This window comes from Rattus norvegicus, chromosome 8, assembly GCF_021556685.1.
Source record: "Rattus norvegicus strain SHRSP/BbbUtx chromosome 8, alternate assembly SHRSP_T2T, whole genome shotgun sequence".
Classification (NCBI taxonomy): Eukaryota; Metazoa; Chordata; class Mammalia; order Rodentia; family Muridae; genus Rattus; species Rattus norvegicus.
Window position 1 is genome coordinate 36,124,863 of NC_141541.1, and position 24,896 is coordinate 36,149,758.

General features: G+C 44.7%; 1 protein-coding gene across 40 annotated transcripts in view; it reads left to right on the forward strand.

The window, feature by feature from the left end:
• Nfrkb (nuclear factor related to kappa B binding protein) overlaps positions 1-24,896 on the forward strand; it is a 31,550-nt gene that overhangs the window by 1,986 nt on the left and 4,668 nt on the right. For 2 of the 40 annotated variants that reach the window (NM_001436491.1, XM_087561787.1), the window contains 22 exon segments: positions 746-918; positions 3,212-3,413; positions 6,176-6,303; positions 7,321-7,495; positions 7,997-8,134; positions 8,748-8,821; positions 9,606-9,690; positions 10,415-10,595; positions 11,128-11,236; positions 11,795-11,921; positions 12,184-12,249; positions 13,292-13,371; positions 13,460-13,506; positions 14,240-14,300; positions 14,543-14,717; positions 16,457-16,563; positions 18,486-18,609; positions 19,075-19,154; positions 19,295-19,509; positions 19,589-19,859; positions 20,395-20,607; positions 22,968-23,735. In NM_001436491.1, coding sequence (NP_001423420.1) covers positions 784-918; positions 3,212-3,413; positions 6,176-6,303; positions 7,321-7,495; positions 7,997-8,134; positions 8,748-8,821; positions 9,606-9,690; positions 10,415-10,595; positions 11,128-11,236; positions 11,795-11,921; positions 12,184-12,249; positions 13,292-13,371; positions 13,460-13,506; positions 14,240-14,300; positions 14,543-14,717; positions 16,457-16,563; positions 18,486-18,609; positions 19,075-19,154; positions 19,295-19,509; positions 19,589-19,859; positions 20,395-20,607; positions 22,968-23,735 — 3,561 coding nt within the window. In that variant the 5' untranslated portion in view covers positions 746-783. 40 annotated transcript variants of the gene reach the window in all.

Below are 24,896 nucleotides of genomic sequence, written 5' to 3' on the forward strand. Positions count from 1 at the left end.
TGTGTGTGTGTGTGTGTGTGTGTGTGTGTAGACATCCATACCATTCCTGTGGAGGAGTTCCTTTCCTTCTGTGGTGGGGTCTAGGGATCATTCTCAGGTCATTAGGTTAGTGTGGCACTCACTTTAACACACTACAGTATCTTGCCAATCAAGCCTGTGGATTTATAATTGTTCAAATAGTTTATTGACCTTGGAACTTATAGTTGTGGACCATGGTCTGTCATTTATTATTTTTTTGAGACAAGTCCTCATGACATACCCCAGGCTGGCCTGGAATTTGTGATCCTCCTGCCTTATCCTCCCAAGTACTGGGATTATGACTTGATTGACCGTGCAGGATTTCCACTTAATTTCTGGGTCTTACTCTTCTATAACATGAAAGTGTAAGAAACGTAAGAATTTAGAAGTTGTTGTAGAAGTATTTTGAGAAGTCTTACTAGATTAGGTAAGACTGGAAAATTGATGGAAACGGAGTGTTGAAAGGATGGAAGGAGAGGAGAGCTGTATGGTTAGAGAAAAGGACCTGATGTAAAAGGAGATTGGAACCAGGCATGGCTACTTACTCTGTAACCTACTGTAGAAATGCTAGGACAGGAGGACTGTTGCCTGTTTGAGGCCAGCCTAGGCTGTATAGTGAATTCTAGGCCATTTTGGGATACAGAATGAGACCCTGCCCTCTGCTTTTAAAGAACAAGACTTGAGATTGAATATTAGCATCCGCCTGATCTCTGATTTTCTGTCTCAGGGTGTATTTTTAGGTAGTGTACCTGTGGAGAAGAAACAATGGATTCCTTGGATCACATGCTGACAGATCCCCTAGAACTTGGTCCTTGTGGAGATGGTCACAGTACAGGGATCATGGAGGACTGCCTTCTGGGTGGAACCAGGGTTAGTCTGCCTGAAGACCTGCTGGAGGATGTGAGTAGGAACATTGTTGCAAGCGTCTCCTTTCCCCTCTTCTGACCCCCTTTCCTCTGCCCTCTGCTTTCCTTGCTCCCTTTTATTTTCCACATTTCAGCAGTGTTCCCTTACTATGTGTAAAAGTACAGTGAAGTTAGTATTCTGATTAAGGAAGACAGTATAAGATATAGTCTACATGTTTGATCAGCCTTTCAGAATAATACCAGAATAATACCATGATATAAGTAAATCATATTATAACAAGATAATTTTCACTAATTAAAAAAAAAAGTTGGCTATTTTACGAGTAGCATTGTGTTTCCTGTAAATGATTTTCCTGTTGTGAAACATTAAACAAACCCAGCTTTGTCTGCGTTCATATGGGAACCTTCTGGTCAGGAGTAGTGTGTCCTGGGACAGAACATTGGCACGGCTTTGATGACTTTCACAGATGTAAAGCCATCATTAGGAAGGGAGCTACCATCTGTTAAGAGAGGGCTTCTCTGTGCTTGCTCTCTCTCCTCTTTTCTCCCACCTCCCCCTTTCCCTCTGCCATCGGGTCTCATAGCCTAGGTTGGCTTTGAGATAACCTTGAGTTTGTGATCCTTCTTCCTCCACTTAAGCACTGGGAGTAACAATATATACCACCAAGCCTTGTTTATGTGGACAGTGTGGTGGACCAACATTCTGCCAACTGAACTTCACATCCAGCCCTCATTTGGATCTTCTCTGTGTACTCTGTCAAGGAAGTTTCTTTCTGAGATCTGTTCTATCATCCAGTGCTGACTTTATTATGTACCTAGTTCATGCCAGACAAGTTAGATACTAAAACTAAAATTGAATGGAAAAAACAAGATTTTAGGAAAAGATAATTAGATATTGAGTCTTAAGTGATTGGGATACATTCATGAAAGGGTATTTTATGGTTGAGTTATGCAGCTTCCTATTTAAATTTCCATGGTTCCGTTATGTTGTTGGGGTAAAGTCATAATTACCTAACAGGTTTACGTGTCTTTTCTTTCTACTGTTATACCCTCCCTTTCCTTGATCAAATGAAACATTTCCTGAAGTTGCTTATTAAAACAAACCACAGAAAAGAATAAAATAAATACCTATGTATCGGCACATTTATATACATGTATATATTTTAAGCAATGGTAAAACATTCATGTCTAGGTGTGAATGGCATTCACCAGTATGTTTACCTACTCTGGAGGCTGAGGCAGGAAGATCACTTCAGCTCACCAGTTCAAGACCATCTTAAAAACAAAACATCACCATAAAACAATAGGTTTCTTCTCCCCCAGAACTGTGTGGGTAACCACCTAAGGTAGTACGGAAGAATACCATTTAAGTCCCTAGGTAAGACCTCTTCTGTCTTGCTTTCAATTCCACTGTCCACCATGATAATCTTCTTTGCTGTTAGTTCTTTTGCTTCTATGATTTTGTTTTAGCTCTTCCAGCACGTTCCCCCTTTCTGATTCGTTTAACTATCCTGACATCATCTAGGGTAGGCTTTTTTGAGCTATGCACTTCTGTATACTTTAACAGTTCTTAAGCTACTTTGTAATTTGTGTGTTAAGCTTATTAGTCACTACATAGACATCCAGTATGTAGTCTGTGCTGGACTTGGTGCACGCACACCTTTAATCCTAGCACTTGGGAGGCAGAGGCACGTTGATGTATGTGAGTTCAAAGCTGTCTGATCTACAGAGTGAGTTCCAGACAGCCAAAGCTACAATCTCAAAGTAGAATAAACTGTGTATTAATTAAAAGTCTGAAGTCCGTCCTGCCCTCTTTCATTTTTTAGTTCTTTCTTCTTAGACGACCACTCACCTCAATTACTTTTTCCTGCTGTTTACTTTAAGTTGAATTCATGTAGCTGCCATCATACCCTGGTTGGCAGAGATGGCTTCCTTACAGCTTTTCCCTGGGTTATCATGTGCTGCTATATTGTAATTTGTGTACTGTCTTTGATAAGCTCTTATTTTGTTTTGAAGTAGGGGCTTGCCAAGCAGCCCAGGCTGGACTTGAACTCACAATCCTCCTGTGTCTGCCTCCTAAGTGCTGGGGATACAGGTGTGTATAACCATAGCCAGTTAATCTCTGATTTTTGAGAATTGAGTCAAAAATCATTAGAATTTTAGTCTGTTTAAAGAACTTCAGGACTGTAGTGATGGCTACATAAGAAATGCGAATATACTTAAAACAACTGGAATGTGTACTCGACAGCGATAAAAACACTGCATTGACACACACAACCTTAAATATTTATTTCTTTATCTGTTGCTTTTTCTTCACATTCTCCCAGCCTGAAATATTCTTTGACGTCGTCAGCCTCTCCACATGGCAGGAAGTACTAAGTGACTCTCAGCGTGAACATCTCCAGCAGTTTCTGCCGCAGTTTCCTACAGACAGTGTAGAGCAGCAGAATGAGCTCATCCTTGCCCTATTCAGTGGGGAGAACTTCCGCTTCGGAAACCCTCTGCACATCGCCCAGAAGCTCTTCCGAGGTCTGTAGCTCAGCATTTTGTTTGTGATGGGTTGAGCACTCGTTCACTTAATGCACACATGCTTTTAAAATCCTCATCTCATGGACTGATGTGGCATCTGAGGACAGTGGCTTTCTGTATTTATTTGCAGCCTATGCTATTTTTAAAAAATAAGAGTTGTATTGATTTACGATAGAAAGTACATAGACAGATAGTACATAGATTGATTTAGATAGAAAGTACTCAGCTGTGTAACCATCGTAAGAAAGCATTGTCAGCACCCAGAAGATCTTTATGATTGTTGTTTGTTTGGTTTTTTTTGTTTGTTTTTTTTTTTTTTTTTCTTTTTTCTTTTTTTCGGAGCTGGGGACTGAGCCCAGGGCCTTGCGTTTGCTAGGCAAGCGCTCTACCACTGAGCTAAATCCCCAACCCCTTTATGATAGTTTTTAAACTTAAAAATGGAAGACAGATACTAGCTTGTTGTTCGTTTTTTTTTCCTGCAAAGAAGTGTGACATCTCATAGCCGTGTGCATCTTTCTCTTTTAAAGATGGGTCTCACTGTGTAGCCTGGGCTGGCCCTGAGTTTTTGACTGTCTCCTTGCTTTAGCTTGCCTGGGATTCTACACACAAATCATCACTTCTGTCTTAGCATTTAGATCTTCTCACAAAGGACATCCCCCACATAATCAGCCCTGTTAGTTGTCTGTAGAAGAATTTACACTGAGCAAGTAATATAGACTACTTCTTGAATTTGTTTTCTTCTTTCTCTCTTTTCCTTTTGATTTATTTATTTAGTATAAGTAGGCTGTCACTGTCTTCAGAAACATCAGAAAGTGCATCAGATCTCATTAACAGATGGTTGTGAGCCACCATGTGGTTGCTAGGAGTTGAGCTCAGGACCTCTTAACCACTGAGCCATCTCTCCAGCCCCCACATTTATTTTCTTAACTGCTCCTGAAATGGCTTTGTAAGTTGCTGTTTAAATCCATAGCATACTCAGGGAGCATGCAGTGTGTTTTGACTTGGGTCTGTTTGTGTCTGTTAGTTCTGTGTATAGAGGATTTTGTTTGTTTCTTTTCTGGACACTGGCAGGTTTTGTTTTGTCTGTTTTTTTATACAGCTGATTTTTGTTATACACTTCTACTTTCTGGGAATTTGTCTTACTGCTTCCATATTAGGTTTGTATCAAATGCTTTTGGTAACAGTGTTATGTAGGAAATCTCCTTCCTTCCTACTATACCATTTCAAGAGGCACAAAGCACCAGTTTCCTACCATTGGGAATGGTGGCTACCTGTGTTCACTTGGTAAAGTTGCGTCTGTGCTGGCCTCCAGAGTCCCAGTGATGCACTCACCTGTCTCCTGAGTGCTGGTGGTAAGGGCATGGACCACAGTGCCTTGCTACAATTCTTGAGTATAGGGGCATCTTTTTTATTTTTTTTTTGTTGATATTTATTGAGTGGTGTTTTGGGATCAAGACTTGTTTCTTAGAAGCTTTTGTTTCACCTAGGGTCCCTTCCACCACTGATCTTTGCCTGAATCAGCTATTACTGAAGACATTTCGAGGCAATTGGAGGTCACTCTTTTCTTTTCTTTCTTTTTTTTTTTTTTAAAGATTTACTTATTTACTGTATATGAGTACACTGTAGCTGTCCTCAGATGCACCAGAAGAGGGTGGAGGTCACTCTTAAATCACAGTTTGTTCTCTGACCTGTGGAGACCAGAAGCCTCTTCCTCCCTTGTTCTTGGGTGTCTTTGTTTTGGCAGATTGGTCTGAAGGGGCAGCGTTAGCTCCTTAAGTCTTGTTAAACTGGAATAGTTAATTGTGGCTGAAGACTGGAGAGAGTAGGCCTATCATTTCAAATCTCTTGTTATTCTCGGGGTTTTAAGTTAGTATTTGAAGGCTCACATACATGCTAGGTGAATATTCTACCATTGAGTTGCAGGCCCAAGCCCCCTTCATTTTTGTAAGAGACAGTTCTCCCTTGGTTGTCCAGAGTGGCCCTAACTGGGTTTATCATCCTGCCTGACCTTCAGAGAGCTGGGGTGTCAGGCACACGACTATACACAGCTGCTTTTCCTCCGTTGATGGGTATTAGTTTAAATACAAGTTCACCTTTGTTGTTAGCAATCTGTTTGATTTTGACCCAGGTCTCTGATCACTGTCTTCCCTCAGGCAAAACAGAGTAGGGACCCTGGCAGGATTTCAGAGGTTACATAGGGTCCTTATAGAAATGAGTGGTGTGCTGTGCGCCCTCAAGTACACAACAGGATATAGAGGTGGGGCTGGAGACTTTTGTGTATTTCTCTGACTTGGTGCTGTATTTCAGTTCTAGTCTTTTTTTTTTAATATTTATTTATTATATGTGAGTACACTGTAGCTGTCTTCAGACACACCAGAAGAGGGCATCGAATCTCATTACAGATGGTTGTGAGCCACCATGTGGTTGCTGGGATTTGAACTCAGGACCTCTGGAAGAGCAGTCGGTGCTCTTAACCGCTGAGCCATCTCTCTAGCCCTTCAGTTCTAGTTTTGAAGTTAATTGTGTTATGTGGTTACTATGAGTAACCACAATTGAGTTACTATGAGTAGTAACCTTAACTGAGTTGTATTTTGTTTTGTTTATTTATTTATATTCTTTTACTTTTGGGTCTGTCTTTCTTGGGTCTTGTCTTTGGGTTTCTTTCCTACATAGTCAGGTGTTCTTTCTGTGCTGCAGCCACATCACGCACAGCTCATTTGGTGTGTGGACCGATGCATATACAATTGTCCTCTGTTTTTAAGATGGACACTTTAACCCTGAGGTGGTCAAGTATCGGCAACTCTGCTTCAAGTCACAGTACAAGCGGTACCTCAGCTCCCAACAGCAGTATTTCCACCGGCTGCTGAGACAGATTCTTGCTTCCAGAAGTGTAAGTAGTACTCTGAGCTAGGCACACAGCGTGGTATACAGAGGGCATCGCGTGGTTCTGCTACAAACACCGAAAGAACCACTAACAAAAGTTGGGCTTTGTCTTTTCCTCTTAGGAGCGTGATTTTAGATTTCAGAGATAATAAAACATGAAAAACAGAGTGCTTCCTGGAATCAGTATTTACAAAGAGAAACCAAGGGTTTCAGACTGCTGGGTTTTGAGGATAGCTAGGAAGCTTTGGAATTGATGGGAAGTACATGCTGACCTGATTCTGTCACATATATGCAGAACATAGAGTTTGGTGGCCTCAGGCTCCTTTCCAGTCTGATAACTCTCTGGGGCAGAAGTTACTGGGAGTAGAGCACATGTGACACTGAGAGGACAACGTACTAGAGTCTTTGCCAGGCTTAGTGGCAAGTGTCTATGCCTTCTGAGCATCTCACTGGCCCTCTAATGAGTCCTTTAAGTTGTTCTTTGAGACTTAGTATACAAATATCTAGATGTTTAATATAAGTATTAATTCTGAGGGAAGCAGCTGATACTAAAATGGGGTATTTTCCACCTTGTAACTCAGGCTGAGTGTTTCTTGAGATCTTTTTACAATCAGAAGTGTTTTGAATTTCAGGATTTTTTCAGATGTTTAAAATACTGGTGTATTTGGGGGTGGGAGTAAGACATAGTTATAAACAAAATTAGATTTAATATGCAACACATGGAGCCTGAAGGTAATTGTGTGCCCAATTTTCAGTGTTCATTTACTGTGTGTGGGTTTCAGTCTGTGGCACAGATACGGCGCAGCGTTTTTCACTTGCGATGTTGTGTTGGTACTCATGAAATTTCAGGTTTTGTTTTTTTATATCATGAATGTCAAACTTTAGGTACTTTTTACTGTATATAATTATGTATCTGTATATTTCTTTGTCATTTGGAGGGGGGAGAGTTGGGCTTTTTAACATTGAGGAGTGTAAAACATGGAGAGTTGGTGGTGACCGTCCTCCTCATTTGGTCTCTTGATAGGATCTCCTGGAGATGGCTCGCACGAGCGGCCCGGCTCTTCCCTTTCGACACAAGCACCATTCACCATCCCGAAGCCCGGAGGAGCGGGAGTGGCGGACCCAGCAGCGTTACCTGAAAGTCTTGAGGGAAGTGAAGGAGGAGTGTGGCGACACTGCCCTGTCGTCTGATGAGGAGGGTGAGTGTCCTTGGGTATTTCTGGGGAGTTAGGGTTTTGGAGCCAGTGGTAGCCATATACTTCCCAGTAAAGGGGCCCTCTGTCTTGTTGGGGGGCGGAGAGTGGGTGACCAGTTCTTGGTGGTTGAGTTGTTGAGACACTGTCTAGGAGTGACTACATGCCCTTTTATTCCTGTGCTCATGAGGCACTGTGGTTAGAGAGAGCGTCCTGGACAGATCCCTGCAGGACAGGGTCTCTGCACAGTAGGCCTCTGGTCCCATTGTGCCACTTGAGAGAACTGCTTTTCCCCTTACAGGAGAGTAGTAGTGACTGTTGGCCTGCTGCAATGCGACCCCATCACTCTGTTGAAGTCTCTCTCCTGGAAGAGCCGTTTAAATGTGTGCTCCAGCTCATCTGGGGAAGGGTCAGAAAGGAATGTGGAACCCTGGCCTCCATGTTGTTGGCTTAGCCCTGTTGAACCCAAATGGCCACTTACCCAATCTCCCCTATTGGAGTCCACAGCCACGTTGGATTTACAAGAAAAATTTTCTTTTGAAGATCTCAGCTCATGGCTTCCAAGCTCTCCAGCACGCTCTCCTAGTCCTGCGGTGCCCCTGAGGGTGGTGCCCACGCTTTCCACCACGGATATGAAAACTGCAGGTGAGAACTGAGCTGATGCTACTGCAGTTCCAAGACATCATGGTGTAGAAAAGTGAGCGCTCCTTAGGGAGGTGGGGACTGGATTCTTGCCTGACACCAAACAGCAGTGCTACTTAGACGAGGGAGATGTGGAGAACTGGTACCATGCAGGCATCCCTGCTTTTCTTTGTTTTGAAATCATTCTCAGAAACTAATCAATTGCTATTTTTGGTTAAAAAAAAGCATAATCGTGCTTGAACTATTAGTAGAATGTGTAGCCAGACCCATAGCAACTCAGTAGACTGTAAAGACAAAAACGAACTTGGATTTGGAGTGGGAGCCAAGTGAGACTGCCTCTCAGGTGTGCTTATTAGTTTGCTAAGGAGCTGAAACCATTTATTGGTTCATGTATTTTTTTTTTTTAAAAAAAAAAAAAGGTACACAGTTTGACAAACAGTGCTGATCCTGGGACATTATGAAGACTTGTGCTGCTCATCGCACACAGAATGAGAAGTAGCACACAGGACCAGAGGCCCACCGTGCTTTTGAATATCTGAGTGATTAGTCAGATTTCAGTTAGAGCACCATCACAGTGAATGACCTGGTCCATGTGGTTTGGTTCATTTACTTTCAGATAAAATAGAACTGGGGGACAGTGACCTGAAGTTAATGTTAAAGAAACACCATGAGAAGCGGAAACATCAACCAGTAAGATTGCGGTGGGAGTGGCCATTCGTAATTTTCAGTGTGATGCCTCTGATTTGTCCTGAGACAGTGTTAGTACTATCTGGGTTGTGCTTTTTTGTTATTTATCACTGTCAAAGACAGGAGCAACAAGAAAGGCTGCTTGGCATCAGAGGTATGAGAAGCCAGTCAAGTGCTCTGGCTTTACAAGGCACGGTTGACAGTGTACGCGTCATCCAGTCTTTGCGGTTACATTGGTATGTGAGAGTCATGATCTCCCCTTCCAGTCCCAGAGGCCGAGTTTATCCTGCAGCTAGTGGCAGAGCCAAGAACCAAGCTTTGTGCTATTCCATTTTGTGTGGCCTCCATTCTCATTTCAATATGGCAGTACATCAAAGTAGAGAAACAGTGTAGAAGACAGACAGCCATCTGAGAGAGGTCACGTAGGAAGAGCAGGGAGCCAAAATTGGGTCTGTCTGCTCCGCTTACAGTGATAATCAAGCAAACCTATGTCCTCAGCATCCTATTTTCAGACTTGTAAACTATAATAGTATTAAGACTGTTGTGTGAGCACATGAGATAAGAATAAGGATGCAGAGGGGTTTTATGAACTGCAGCTGCCGTACAGCAGAAAGGGAGCCAGGTTTTTCTCCACTGTGAAGAGCAATAAGTATTTTTGTTTAACATGATTCCCTCAGGTATCCCTGACATACTGTATTTATTAGGTAAATTGGCACAGACACCATCAATTTTTAGACCTTTCTAGACCTTTAGACCTTTATAACCAGATCTTTGATGTCATATCTAGGATCACCCAGACCTTTTGACAGGGGATCTGACTCTCAGCGACATCATGACTCGAGTAAATGCCGGCAGGAAGGGCTCTCTAGCAGGTAAAAGACTATGGGTCCCCTCTTAGATACCAGACTGCTGATGCCAAATTGTATGACATATTGTCCATATGTAACAAAAATAAATGGAATCGTAGCTTTCTTTATGCAGACCACCTTTGTTTTGTAATTGCCCTCTGAATTTAAAATTAGCACAGCAGGCCCTCGGGGAGAGAGCTCAGTGGATATAGTGCTTGCTGTACAAGGGTGAAGATCTGAGTTTGTATTCCCAGCATCCATGTAAAAGCTGGGTGTCACAGCCCTCTCTAGTCCCAGTGCTCTGGAGGCAAGATAGGACCTCTTGAGCAAGTAGACTAGCTATACTAGATAGAAACCCCGCTTCAGGGCGAGTGATTGAGAACGATGCCTAGGTCAATATCTGGTCTCCATGTGTGTACACATACACCCACACATGATACACATGTAGATGCACATGTGCAATATCTGGTCTCCATGTGTGCATACATACACCCACACATGATACACATGTAGATGCACATGTGCCATGCACATGGATACTTGAATAAAATGAAGTCAAACCAGATCAGCACAGCACATTATTAGGTATTAAATTAGCAGTCACGCACTGAGTTGGGTTTTCAAAAATATGGAGTGTCTTACTACTGAGTCTTCAGACAGGCCTCGGAGAAGGGTGTGCAACTAAGACCTCTCACTTGATGACACAGTTTTGTGACTTGTATGTGTTGTGTGTTTCCCCTGTTCCCAGCCTTGTATGATTTGGCTGTTCTTAAAAAAAAGGTGAAGGAAAAGGAGGAGAAGAAAAAGAAGAAAATAAAGTTGATTAAATCGGAGGCAGAGGATCTGGCTGAGCCCCTAAGCAATACTGAAGGGGTCCCAACGCTCTCCCAGGCCCCCTCTCCCCTGGCAATATCGTCTATCAAGGAAGAGTGAGTGAGGGAGATATAACCGACTGCACTGGGTGGAGGGAGTTAAGCATGGGCCAGCCCAGTCTTGCGACTTACCTGAGTTCACTATTCATGCTGAGCTCCGAGAGCTTGCTGGGAAAATGTACCAGGTTCTCTTTTCTTAAGTAAGCTCTTGAGCTCTTGTGCTTACGAGGAGGCTCAGGCAATCTGAGTCAATCTGGCATGTGTTCTTTGTCCTTTTGATCGCTTCTATGTTTAAAAAAAACCCCAAAATTGTGTGTGTGTGTGTGTGTGTGTGTGTGAGAGAGAGAGAGATATGTATGTGTATAGGTGCGTGTGTATTTGTTACATATATGGAAGTCAGGAGCCAGCTTGGAGGAATTGGCTCTCGCCTTCTTTGTGTGTGTGTGTGTGTGTGTGTGTGTGTGTGTGTGTGTGTAGGTGTGTGTGTGTGTAGGTGCGTGTGTATTTGCAGCTTGGAGGAATTGACTCTCGCCTTCTACTGTGTGGGGCTCAGACATCAAATGCTTACATTTTCTTCTTTCCTTTTTAGACCCCTGGAAGACATCAAGCCTTGTCTTGGAATCAATGAAATATCTTCCAGTTTTTTCTCTCTTCTGTTAGAGATCTTGCTGCTGGAGAGTCAGGCTAGCCTTCCTATGGTAAGAGTTTTAGAGATGCAATTGCGGTGCTCTTGAATGGTCTCTAGCTTCTGGTTCTGCTTACTTTCTGTTGCTGTGATAAAGATCATCGACAAAACAGCTTGGGGAAAAAAGGGTTTACTTCAGCTTACAGTCAGTCCATCCTTCAGGGACATCCAGGTAGGAACGTGGAGGAGTGCTGCTTACTGGCTTGCGCTACCTGGATTGCTCATCTTGCTCTCTAGATCACCCAGGACCATTCCCCCGGGGGTGGCAACACATGGTAGGCTGGGACCTCCCATAGCAATTATTAATCAAGAAAATGCCTCACATTTGCCCACAGAAATCAGAAGGAGGCAGTCCCTCAAGAAAGGCTTTCTTCCCGGATGACTTAGTGTGTGTCATCTTGACAACAAGCAGCACTTGTGGGAAGTAGAGCTCAGCTGGGTCCCTCGAACAGCACTGCAGCTAATTCAGGAATTTGGCAAACTGAATGTACACGCCCTGCTTGCTGCGCTGACATCTCGGAGTTGCTGGTATAGGGAGAAACTTAACTGTGGTCCCTCTTTCCTCCCTCAGCTGGAGGACCGGGTTTTGGATTGGCAGTCTTCTCCAGCCAGCTCCCTCAACAGCTGGTTCTCTGCTGCCCCCAACTGGGCTGAGTTGGTGTTGCCTGCTCTGCAGTATCTTGCTGGAGAAAGCCGAGGTGGGTTCTTCTCTGTGAAATTTTATCATGTTTTCCCTCTTTCGTCTAAATAATTCTTGCAGTAAATTAGTTCAACAATGCATTTACATAAGACATATCCTAGATGTCTTTCCTGACACACATAAACAAACATACAAATAAGTAAATAAAAATTAAAAAAAGAAAAACCGACAACAAAACCAAGTCAGGCTCACCCAGACCTTAGGTTTATGTCTGTGTTAGGGTTAGAGTCACGCTTGTTCATGTGATCTGTTTCTTGCAGCAGTTCCTTCCAGTTTTTCTCCATTTGTTGAATTCAAAGAGAAAACCCAGCAGTGGAAATTGCTTGGTAAGTAGTTAGGTCTCCAGTTGTTTTTTTCTGTTTGTGTTTTTTTGTTGTTTTGTTTGTTTTTAATGCTCGAAATCAGTGGTGGGAAGGTAGTCACAGAGAAGAGTGGTTGAAGATCCAGGGACGCAGGGAAATGTGTCCTGGTGTTTCTGAGGGGAGCCACATCTTGTCACAGCAGGGAAGGAGACAGGGGCTCCACAGCACTGGGCTCACATCTACTGCCAGTGAGGAGGGTGGAGACCGGGGAGATGGTGTGTGAACACATGTGACCTGTGAGGCCCAGGGGGCCATGGCCGTGCTGGCTCTTCATCCTGTACTTACTGTGGCCCTCTGCTTGCCCGTCATTTGTTTCTCTGGCACTTACCCGGAGCCTGATACACTGCAGAGGCCGGAGTGCAGATCACTGGGGTAGACTTTGATCTTGTGTTGAGGGTGGAGCTGCCCTTTCTCATATAGCCTGCCTGTGTGTTCCTGATCCCACGGTGGTGCTAGGCTATGCGAGAGATGAGCCAGGTCCCCCAACAGGAGTCTGAGTAGAGTGACTCACAGAGAGGTCACAGAGGAAGTAGTTTCTTCTAGGCAGATCACAGACTTAGCCTGCTTCTTGCCTTGGGTCTTTTTACTGTTGCACCAGTGTGAGGAGTGAGCTCTCTCATCTGCAAGAGCAGGGTCCTTCCTTGGTATAAACTTGGAGCACCCATTATAACAGTACCTCTGCTGGAGCTGGTTCTGTTTAGGAATTCATTACTCAGTATGATCTCTCTGAGGACAGAAAGTGAGTTCATTGCATGGGCACAGCTTGATGCACATGCTTGCTGTACAGTGCTACCCTATAAATACTTGTTGAATGAAAGATCTGAAAAAGTGACATCCTGGAGCTTAGCGCAGCCAATCAGGAGAGGCGTGAGCATGTGGGAAGGGCCAGTGACCGGTTCTGACATGTTCTCTCTGGCATATGTAGAGCTTCTGAAGAGAAGGCAGTGTTCTGGAATAATCCTTTATATTTCTTAGTTTTTGTGTGTGCCCCACCTTTACCCCACAGGTCAATCTCAAGATAATGAAAAGGAATTAGCCGCTCTCTTCCACTTGTGGCTAGAAACCAAAGACCAGGCTTTCTGTAAGGTATGCCTCTTACTTTCTCATTCATTACTTGGGTTTCTAGTGAGAATTCTCTGGTCCATTTACCTGATAATGTGTTCCCTTTCTTCAGCAGGAAAATGAAGACAGCTCAGATGCCATGACACCTGTGCCTCGAGTGTGAGTGTATTCTTGTGGTGGGTGGTTTCCCGGGAAGCCATGTCCTAGCATTACTGCTCTGCATCTGCTGACTTGCTTCCACGTGTCAGACCTTAGAGACCCAGAGTCCACTGACTCATGTGTCTTAACGCACTGGGGGGGCACATCTGAGCTTCTCTGTAAGAATGGCTCCTGACTGCAGTGGTCTCTAAAGACAGACGGTCTGCCTGTGAAGAACTCCATGCCGTGACTTGTAGGACTGTGCTCTTCAATCCAAGTCTTCTCAGTTTCCTGATTCCTACCTGTTCACACTACATGCAGAGGCCCAGCCTGCCTTCGTGTAACACACATACACACACACACTTTACACATACCCATTCGCATAATGGAGGTTTAGAATTCAAATTTGGGGTTCTTTGGAAGGCAGGAAAGCCATTCATGACTTTAAATGCTTTATTTCTTCCCAAGAGTGACTCCTTTGTTATTAAATTGAGCTAATTTTCAACAGTACTGAAAACAGTAGATGAAGACGCCACCCTCTTTCTGTTTCTTCCAAACATTTGAGGAGCCTAAGAAAAAAGTAATGTGGGAAATAGTAGGGCTACAGTAAGAGCCGGCGAACAGACTGAGCAGGAGTTGAGTGCTTAATGAAAGGATATTCTTCCACACTGCCAAGGGAATCATTCTAGGTGCTGAGAAAGGGCTAATAGTCCTCCTTGCTCTCAGAAATGATACGGAATTCTTTATGTTCCAGAAGAACTGACTATGTGGTTCGGCCTAGCACAGGAGAGGAGAAACGGGTTTTTCAAGAGCAGGTAAGATCTCCTTAGAAGTTGTAAACACAGAAGCACTGAGCCTGGCTTTCCTAGATCTCATCCCCTTGGGTGTTCAGATCCTTCAGCCCAGATAGTTCACTGGTTGGGGCTATTTGTTGGGAGGCAGAAATAGTGTGGTGAAAGGGAAAGAAGACTTTTGACTGCCTTTTCTTCCAGGTAGCAAAATATAAGGGAGAACTCCACTGATTCTGAAGTAGCAATTTTTTGCCCTTTTTTTGTAGGAGCGTTACAGGTATAGCCAACCCCATAAGGCATTCACCTTTCGCATGCATGGCTTTGAGTCTGTGGTGGGGCCAGTGAAGGGCGTGTTTGACAAGGAGACCTCCCTCAACAAGGCTCGTGAGCACTCACTGCTGCGCTCTGACCGGCCTGCCTATGTCACCATTCTGTCTCTTGGTATGTGGCATGTATTTACTACTAGGGCTTTCTTATTTGTACCCCAAAGCTTTCCTTACATTAAACTGATACTTTGTGTACAAAACCCAAACCCTTGTGCACTCCATCCATTGATAGAAGATCAGTCTTAGAAGATTTCAAATCTGAGGAATGACAGGGTGGATTCTACGCTGGTAGATCAATGCCAAGAGGCACTCATCTTCGTTTTGATGAACTGCTCACAAGTTAGTAGTTACATCAAGTGTAGGGTTTTGCTTTCTCAAAGGGTTTCTTTTCCGTAGAGCAGTGACATGTACCTGTGACCCCGGTTCTTAGGCTGCTGAGGACTGTTGTAAATGTGAGGTTGCCCAGGCTATGCAGTGAATTTGAAGCTACACATAACACTCTCAAAAACTGAAAGAACCAGACATTCCTTGTATCATGAGTCCCTTGGGTAGTGAGACCTATGGGCTCCTTCCCAGAATTAGAATTAGGTATTTGAATCCCCCACCCACCCACCCAACTCCTAGATAGGGCTTCTCTGTGCAGCCTTGACTGTCCTGGAACTCAGTCTATAAAACAGGCTGGTCTTGAACTCAGGGATCTACCTCTCTCTACCTCCTGAGTACTAGGATTAAAGGTGTACACACCACAACCCACTTGCATTTAAATTCTTAAAATACTTAGAGTTACAAAAAAGGCCAGTCATGTTTGAGTAATTATTAAATTGTTAAAACATTTAAATGCAAAATTATGTTTGTTTTGATACTGAATAAGACCCAGTAGCAGCAGGTGTTCTAATTTCTGTAACTTCCAGTGGGTGTCAGTGTAAGTGATTTTGTATGTTACGCTTGTAACATAGAAAGTATTTAATTTTTACTGTAACAGCACAGTAATAGCAGTATGTGGTTTATGTTTGTTGATAGTTGAAAGAAGTGCTAATTTACTTTTCTTACCAAGTTTATAGAACTACTGGGTCATCTGTCGTCTTCCCTTTATACACGATTGAATTTTTTTTAGTCTAATCCACCCTTTACTCCCTCCTCCATTGTCTCCCTGGTCCCTCCCCCCAGACACTCTCCTAGCCTTTTCACTAAAAATGGATATTATATATATTTGTGTGTATCCCGCTAAGTCCAGTTAGTGTCATCTGCATGCGTCTGGGTGTGGTGTGGGTATAGGGCTGTCCGCTGAAGCATGGGTAATTAATTACTCTCCCCAAAACAAAACTGACATATCTCCAACTTGCTGCCATGACTCCTGAAGCTTTTGCAACTAGAAATGGAACCTTTCAAACCCTCCCATCCATGCTGGGATAGTGACTAGATAGATTTTGTGCAGGTTTTGTGTAGTGATCACAGCTTTTGAGAGTTAGGAGAACATCTCCCTCTCACGTCCAAAAGGTACTGTTTCCTATTAGTTCTCCTTAACCTCTCTCTCTTAAAATCTGCTCACCCTCTCTTCTGTGACATTTTCCAAGCCTTGGGAGAAGGGAGTGTGATGATCTGTTTGGGGATGAGAACCACTCTATTCAATTCTAAGGTATCCATGGACCTATTTTTTTGCCATAGGTGTGTTAAACGTGTAGGAAGGTGCAGTGCAGTGTTGATGGCCAGTAGAGGGCAGTGTGCCCCTGACCAGTCAGGTGAGGCTCAGGAACCGTAATCCTAGGGAGCTCTACCCCATCAGAACAGGTCAGGAGGTGTTGCCATTCACTGGAGCTGTGCTTGACTCCTGGATTTTGCATTCTCTACTGTCAGTTCGGGATGCTGCGGCTCGGCTGCCTAATGGAGAAGGCACTCGGGCAGAGATCTGTGAGCTGCTCAAGGACTCTCAGTTTCTTGCTCCTGATGTCACCAGCACTCAGGTGAGTCAGAGACATAGTTTTTCTTGGCTTCATTTCAGAATAAGTTTGAGGAAAAACTATTAGCAAATGTGAGTTATACTTTTTTTTTTCTTGTGCTACTGAGGGTTGAACCCAGGAACCCAGGAACCCAGGGTCTTGTACATACCAGGAACATGCTTTACCAACGAGCCATATGTGTTTCCCTAACATAAAATCTTAAAAAAAATAAGAAGAAGAAGAACAAGTGAGTAGTCAGGTGTGGCGGTGCATGTCTTCAGTCCCAGCGCCTGGGAGGCAAAGAAAGGCAGGCTTGAGTTTGAGGCCAGGACACCCAGAGCTACATGGAGAAACTTAGTCACGAAGCACTCCCCCTCCCCACCAATCAAATGAATAAATTAAAGACCAGCTAGGTATGATGGCATGTATTTATAATACCAGCTACCTTGGGAGGCTGAAGCAGGAGGATTTTGAATTTGAAGCCTGGACTCCTGAATGTTCAGTGGCTAAAGGCACTTGCTGTGCGTGCCTGATTGACCTACGTTCAATGCCTAGAGTCTACGTGTGAAGTTGGATGCGGTGGCAAATCTTAATCTCAATACTTGGGGAGAATGACCTAGAACCTATGGTCTAGCTAGCCTGGAATACACAACGAGGCAGAAACAGCAAGAGAGAATCTGCCTCAGATTGTCTTAGTCAGGGCTTCTGTTGCTGCAGTGAATCACCATGAGCAAAAAGCAAGTTGGGGAGGAGAGGGTTTATTCAGCTTACACTCTCACATCATTGTTCATCACCAAAGGAAGTCAGGACTGGACCTGGAGGTGGGAGCTGATGCAGAAGCAATGGAGGGGTGCTTTTACTGGCTTGCTTCCTCTGGCTTGCTCAGCCTGTTTTCTTACAGAACCCAGGACCACCAGTCCACAGATGGCACCACCCACAATGGGCTGAGCCCTCCCTCATTGATCACTAATTGAGAAAATGCCTTACAGCTGGATATCATGAAAGGGTTTTTTTCAAGTGAGGCTCCTTCCTCTCTGAGTCTAGCTTGTGTCAAGTTGACACACAAAACCAGCCAGTACAGTAATAGTGACCTGTGACCTTCTGACCTTCACACATGCACTATGGCAAATGTATGCCTGATCTCAACATCTTGCACACAATAAGAATGATGAAATAAGCCCATTAAAAATACTACAACCAGGTGGGTAGAGAAATGGCTCAGTGGCTTAAGAAGAACTGTTGTTTCAGAAGACTCAGGTTTGATTCCTAGTATCCACATAGTAGTGCACAACTGTCTTGTTTTTTTTTTTTTTTTTTTTTTTCTTTTTTCTTTTTTCTTTTTTTTTTTTTTCGGAGCTGGGGACCGAACCCAGGGCCTTGCACTTGCTAGGCAAGCGCTCTACCACTGAGCTAAATCCCCAACCCCCCCCCCCTTTTTTTTTGTTCTTTTTTTTTGTTCTTTTTTTTCCGGAGCTGGGGACTGAACCCAGGGCCTTGCGCTTCCTAGGCAAGCGCTCTACCACTGAGCTAAATTCCCCAACCCCTTATTTTTCTTTTTAAGATTCATTTTTTAAAATATTTTGTGTGTACAGGTGCCTATCTTACTGTATGCCATATGAGCGTAGGTGCCCATGGAGCCCAGAAGAAGGCATCGGGTCTCCTGGAGGTGCAATACGTGCTCTTCACTGCTGGGTCACCTCTCCTCCTCCTGTAACAAAGGAAAGGGTTCTACAGTTAATCAGTTCACAGGATCATTCTAGTGAAAATCAATTAGTTTCTTAGTTGCCGTTCTTTTCAAAGTGATCAGTGAGCCAGTGGCTGAGCTAGGCTGAGATCCAGTCTGTTTATTCTCTGACTTTAACAGCTACTGGTTTTTCCTTAGGCGCCCAGATAACTTTATTATCTTGGTTGGAGTTGTCCTACATCTCCTTTTGCTCTGTTCTTAGGTGAACACGGTAGTGAGTGGCGCACTGGATCGATTGCATTATGAGAAGGACCCTTGTGTGAAATACGACATTGGTCGGAAGCTGTGGATCTACCTGCATCGTGACCGGAGTGAGGAAGAGTTTGGTATGTGAGGCCTTCCGTGGGCTGACTAGATGGGGGGCATCTGCCTTTCGGTTTCATATCTATTCTGTTTGTTGTCAGTCAGTTAGGATACAAGAGTCCAGTCAACCCACAAGGCCTGGGTTGTTTTGTTTCTGAGAAAGAATCTTGCTCTTTAGCCAGCTATGGCTATGTGTGAAACTTGCTATGTGGGCCAGGCTGACTTTGAACTTGAGATGATCTACCTTTGTCACCCCAGTTCTGGGCTTATAGTTGTGCAAATCACATCCAACTTTCTGGTTTTGTTTTGATTTGCTTTGAGATAGAGTCTAAGCAGACTGGTCTTGACTGTTTTCCTGCCTCAGTCTCCTGCGGAGTGAGTGATATTACATACAGCTTCTGCTTGGAGAGCCCTTGGCTTTTAACAAAGACTCTGATTTAGCATGTCAACGTCAGATTTCCTAAACTTGATAACATCCTTGTTTATAGAACGGATCCATCAAGCTCAAGCAGCAGCAGCTAAAGCCAGAAAAGCTCTTCAGCAAAAACCCAAACCGCCATCCAAGGTGGTAAGTCACCTCATAAGAGCATCTCCTTTAGAGATTTTGTGACGAGGCAGCTCAGCATAGACACTTGGCTCTCACCTGACCCAGTGCCTCAGGAGCTTTCCTTCATGATGCTTGAGGTAGATTTTTTTTTTCTTCTCTAGAAGTCCAGTAATAAGGAGGGCTCCGTGAAGGGCCTTAGTGGTCCTTCTGAGCCCAGCCAGATGAGCCTCAGTGACTCCAGCATGCCACCTACCCCAGTTACGCCTGTAACCCCCACCACGCCAGCATTGCCTACCCCTATCTCTCCTCCACCTGTGTCAGCGGTGAGCAGAAGTGGCTCTACCACTGTCTCTGAGCCAGCCAAGTCTAGTTCAGGGTAAGCACCTTTGCTTCTTCTCTTGTTCTTTCCCTCCAAAGTCTTTTGTGTTTACATCTGAGTTTTTGTTTTTCCTCAGTGTTCTTCTGGTGTCCTCACCAACAATGCCACAGCTAGGAACGATGCTTTCCCCTGCTTCCATCCAGACTCCGCCCAGTTCTCAGACCACTGCTCGGGTTGTCAGCCATTCCAGCTCAGCAGGACTGCCCCAGGTTCGGGTAGTAGCCCAGCCCAGCCTTCCTGCTGTTTCCCAGCAGTCAGTAGGGCCAGCACAGCCACTACCCCAGATGCCAGCAGGACCACAGATCCGTGTGCCAGTCACCGCTACCCAAACCAAAGTAGTACCCCAGGTAAATGGTGCTGCTTGTCACTGGGATATAGGACCATGTGGACCTAGAGGTAGGCCAGTGAGTCAGAACAAGCATAGCTTGAAGACCTGGGAGTCACATATTGCTGGGGTTGACAATAAAGCTCATTGAAATAACTTATTTAATGTTCAGAGCTTCAGGGAAAATGGTCAAAGCAGGGAAAGTACTCTTAGGTACTCTGTTTACATGTTGGAAACAAGACCTTCACTCTCGGACCGAGGCTCTGTAGGAGTGGAATGAGATTTCAAAGGTTGTGCTTCTAAGTGCACTGTGCCATAGCCATGCCACTCATTGCCTGTGTGACTCAGGACCAAGTCCTGTCTTTGTCTAATTTTCCTTCCCTATATATAAAACCATTTGTCTTCAGTATAGGGAAATGAAATAGAATGTTAAATGTAAAACATTGTAAACATTGTACAAACACAGGCTGTGCAGCGTCCATTCCTATAGGCTCTGCTTGCTTGGCTGGAAGCATTCTGGTGTCTAATTGGTCTCTCGGCTTCACATCCTGAACTAGGCAGTTGTGGCTACAGTTCCAGTCAAGGGGCAGACTACAGCGGCCTCTGTGCAACGGCCTGGACCTGCACAGACAGGACTTACAGTGACGAGTCTTCCTGCTGCAGTTAGCCCCGGGAGCAAGACAGCCATGAGTTCTCCTGGGAGCTCTGCTCCAAGTGCCTCCACAACCGCCGTCATTCAGAATGTCACAGGACAGAACATCATCAAGCAGGTAGGTGGACCTGACTAAATGGTGTCCTGAGCTAAAGCAGATGGCTGACCAATGGTGTGGAGTGTTGTCGAATAGCCCAGGGGCCTGCAGACAGGGATTCATTAGCTTTGATTCCTGGTTTGGAGATTTATCAGGTGGGTACCCCATCCTGACTCTTCAGGGGCAGAGCAGCCTTTATGTTCTTCTCTTTCCTGAGTTTCAGCATTGGGTAGCTGAGGTTTGGGTTTTTTCAGTTAGCTCCCGTGGCATGCTTTATCACAGGGTTTCAGTTTGTCATCTCTAAAGCTGCAGTGTGTAGGGTTTTTTCTTCACTGTAAATATGCAAATGTGATCTTTGCACTTGTGAAGCTTCTGAGTGGTGATGTCATCACCTTTAATCCCAGCACTTCAGAGGCAGAGGCAGGCGGATCTCTATGAGTTCGAGGCCATCCTGGTCTGCAAAGCAATTTCCAGGACAGTTAAGGCTACACAGAGAGAGAAACCTTGACTCAGGGTAAAAAAAAAAGTTGTGAAGCCCATTGACATCTAGTACTAGAGCAGTGCCTCTTGCGTGCTCCCCCCACCGTGTGGTTATAGATGTTAGCTACTCGGTCATGGCATGTGGGTAGGTGTTATTGCACCATTTTGTAGAGGAAGAAATAGAGCCACAGGATGACAAAAAGCATTTAATTCAGCACGTACGTATTGTCTTTGAGGAATTTAGGCATGTGTTAAGCAGACTAAACCCCTTTGTGGAGCTCATGTCAGGAGTAGGAGGTAAATAATTAGGTCAGCACCAGATAATAAGAAACACTGGTGATTTGAACAAAGGTGGAAGATTGGGTATCGTGTGTTATTTTAGCCACAATGATGGGAAATGGCTTCTCTGAGGAGGTGAGATTTAAAGGAGATGAACAAAGCTTCTGTGCCACATAATGGTGACCTGGAGATAGAATTCTGTCTGTGTAGACCTGCAAAGTAAGTGTCTTACATCAGACACGCTGTGGAGGGGTGACTTGCCAAGTCACTGTGGTTACAGTTATTGTATGAGCAGTGCGTTTGAGAAGGTTGACAGTGCTGACATTGTGCTGAGCTTTGATTCTGACTTCAATGTGATGGAGAACCACAGGCAGACTGCGGATCTGGTTTGTAGTTAACTCCTAGCTACTGGATACAGTGAACTTTGGAGTAAGAATAAAACCAAGGAGACTGGGTGAGAGGCATGAGGGCATTTGTCAGATGTGGTAAGAAGTGAATGGAACTGGTGTGGTTTGCTGGTAGCCTGGATGTGAATCTTAAAAAAAAATCTTCCTGTGGGTTCTGGATGGGGTAGTTAGGTATAGTGTTCTCATTTATGAAAAGGGGATAAAGTTGGAGTGTGGACAATATAGGACACACATGCGGACTCAGAAATAAATAAATGAGTAATTTAAAAAGAAATTTTGTTACTGAAGATGGCATAGAATTTGGATTGGAATGATGTGTGCAGGTGAACCATGAAGCAGTCATATTTGATGTTTTTTTTGAATGGCTAGAGATGGTTTGTACTTGTTTTCTGTAGCAGTGATTCAGTGGAAGGGACACTCAGAGAAAGACAATGGGTAGAACAAAGGGGTTACTTATTGGTCACCATGAAGCTGGGAAGTGATGAGTCCAGGGAGTCCGACTCCAGAACCCCTTCTTGGAGCTGGTACACCACACTGCCGCTCACAATAGGTGGGCTTATAAACAGATGGACGTAAGATACCAGAGTGGGGTGGGGAGATGGGGAAGGACAGGCGGGTATGTGCTGATAGTCAGGACTTGCTCTGCGGTACTGTTGGCATTGTGATTAGCTTAAGGAAAAAAAGAACCTTTGCTGAGTTACATTGTGTGTGTGTGTGTGTGTGTGTGTGTGTGTGTGTGTGTGTGTGTGTGTGTGTGTGTGTGTAAAATTAGACACACACACACAAAGCAAAATAGTGTATTTGATGTACGTTAGAGTATCCCCAGTTCTAGTGGGGTGGGTTGGTAGGTGCAGCTCAGTGGTGAGGCCCTGGATTTAACATCCTTTGAGAGGGCTTTATTAAATCTGCTTTATTAAACCTCATGTGTTACCCAGGCTGCTGCTGGTAACTCTGCCACAATTTCAGCTCAGTCTCTTCCATTCTTTCCCAAAGCCAGGAAAGGACAGATAAGATTGACAAAGAATGGTGTGCGAAGCTGGATAGAGAGTGTATGCTTTATTACATTTTTCTTTCCTTTTGTTTGTGTTTAACCATTTTTTGAAATAAAGCGTTAAAGATACATGACATATGTGCCCATGAGTACACGCTTGCCTAGTCCTGCCACAGGACTAGGCACTGTGAATCTCTTATTTGCTACTGTGTTTTCCTATCTAGGTGTCAATCACTGGACAGCTTGGTGTGAAGCCCCAGACAGGCAACAGCATTCCACTCACAGCCACAAACTTCCGTATCCAGGGTAAAGATGTACTGCGCCTGCCGCCTTCTTCCATCACCACAGATGCCAAGGGCCAGACGGTTCTGAGAATCACTCCAGACATGATGGCCACACTGGCCAAGTCTCAGGTCACCACAGTCAAGTTGACTCAGGACCTCTTTGGGGCAGGTAGCGGCACTGCAGGCAAAGGCATCTCTGCTACCTTGCATGTGACTTCCAACCCTGTCCATGCGGCTGACAGCCCTGCCAAGGCCCCTTCAGCCAGTGTTCCTTCATCAGCTCCAGCGGGCACTACCGTGGTCAAAGTAACTCCTGATCTCAAGCCAACAGAAACCTCCAGTTCAGCTTTTCGCTTGATGCCAGCTCTTGGCGTGAGTGTGGCAGATCAGAAGGGGAAGAACACAGTGGCCTCTTCAGAAGCAAAACCTGCTGCCACAATCCGCATTGTGCAGGGGCTGGGAGTGATGCCTCCTAAAGCAGGCCAGACCATTACTGTTGCAGCACATGCAAAGCAAGGAGCCTCTGTTGCTGGTGGGTCTGGAACTGTCCATTCTTCAACTGTGTCCTTACCCAGTATCAATGCCACTGTGTCTAAGACTGTGGCTGTGGCTTCTGGAGCAACAAGCACCCCCATCAGCATCGGGACTGGAGCCCCCACCGTGCGACAGGTTCCTGTTAACACTACAGTTGTGTCCACATCCCAGTCTGTGAGTATGGTGATGGTGAAGGTTTTACCCCTCTGCTTAAGAAACTGTTTTCCAGGAGGAGACAGGTGTCTTAGTTAGGGGTTCTGTTGCTGTGATAAAACATTGTGACCAAAAACAACTTGGGGAGGCCAGGGTTTATTTTATTTGGCTTCCACTTCCATGTTGCTATTCATTATTGAGGGAAGCTGGGACAAGAACTCAAACAAGACAGGACCCAAGAGGCCACAGAGGGGTGCTGCTTACTGGCTTGCGTAACCTGCTTTCTTTAGAACCTGGAACTACCACCAGCTCAGGGATAGAACCACCCAAAGTGGGCTGGGGCCTCCCCATGAATAACTAAGGAAATGTTTTACAGCTGGATCTTTGGAGGCATTTTTCTCAGATGAGGTTCTCCCCTTTCAGATGACTCTCAGTTTGTGTTAAGTTGGTATAAAGGAGCCAGGTCAGCAGGGCTGTGCTATATATATATATCTATATATCTATATATAGAGAGAGAGCCCAGGCTGGCTTAGGATTTGTTGTGTCTAAGCTGGTCTTGACTCCTGCTCCTCATTCATTGCTCTTCCTGTCGCAGTCCTCCAAGTGCTGGGATCCCAGGCATGCATCGCTCTGGCCAGCCTGGGAAAGGTGTTTAGGCTCAGCCCCTGTCCCTTAGGAGACTGAGAACTCCATTTGACTTACAGATTTGGCCTAGGCTGTTGTTTTTGGAATATAATTTACAAAAGTGTAGTGTGTGCATGTGTAGTACCTGATGCCTTGCTCTAGCATGCATGCATCTCACACACATGTACATGTGTACACACACACACACACACAGAAAGAGAGAGAGAGAGAGAGAGAGAGAGAGAGAGAGAGAGAGAGAGAGAGAGAGTGAGTGTCAGTGGTGGTGCACACCTTTAATCCCCAGTGGAAAGGCAGAGAAGGTGGATCTCTGAGTGTGAGGCCAGCCTGGTCTACAGAATTAGTTTCAGGACAGCCTAAGATACACAAGAAACCCTGTCTTGACATTCCCCACCGCCCACCCCCCAGGAAAAAGAGAACAAAGAACAGTATCAGGCGTGTGGGGAAAGGACAGCATTTTCTTCATCTTCTGCTGTTCTATTCTTATAGGGGAAGAAACAGTGTATTTGTCCTTCAAACCCCTTTCCTAGCACTCCATGC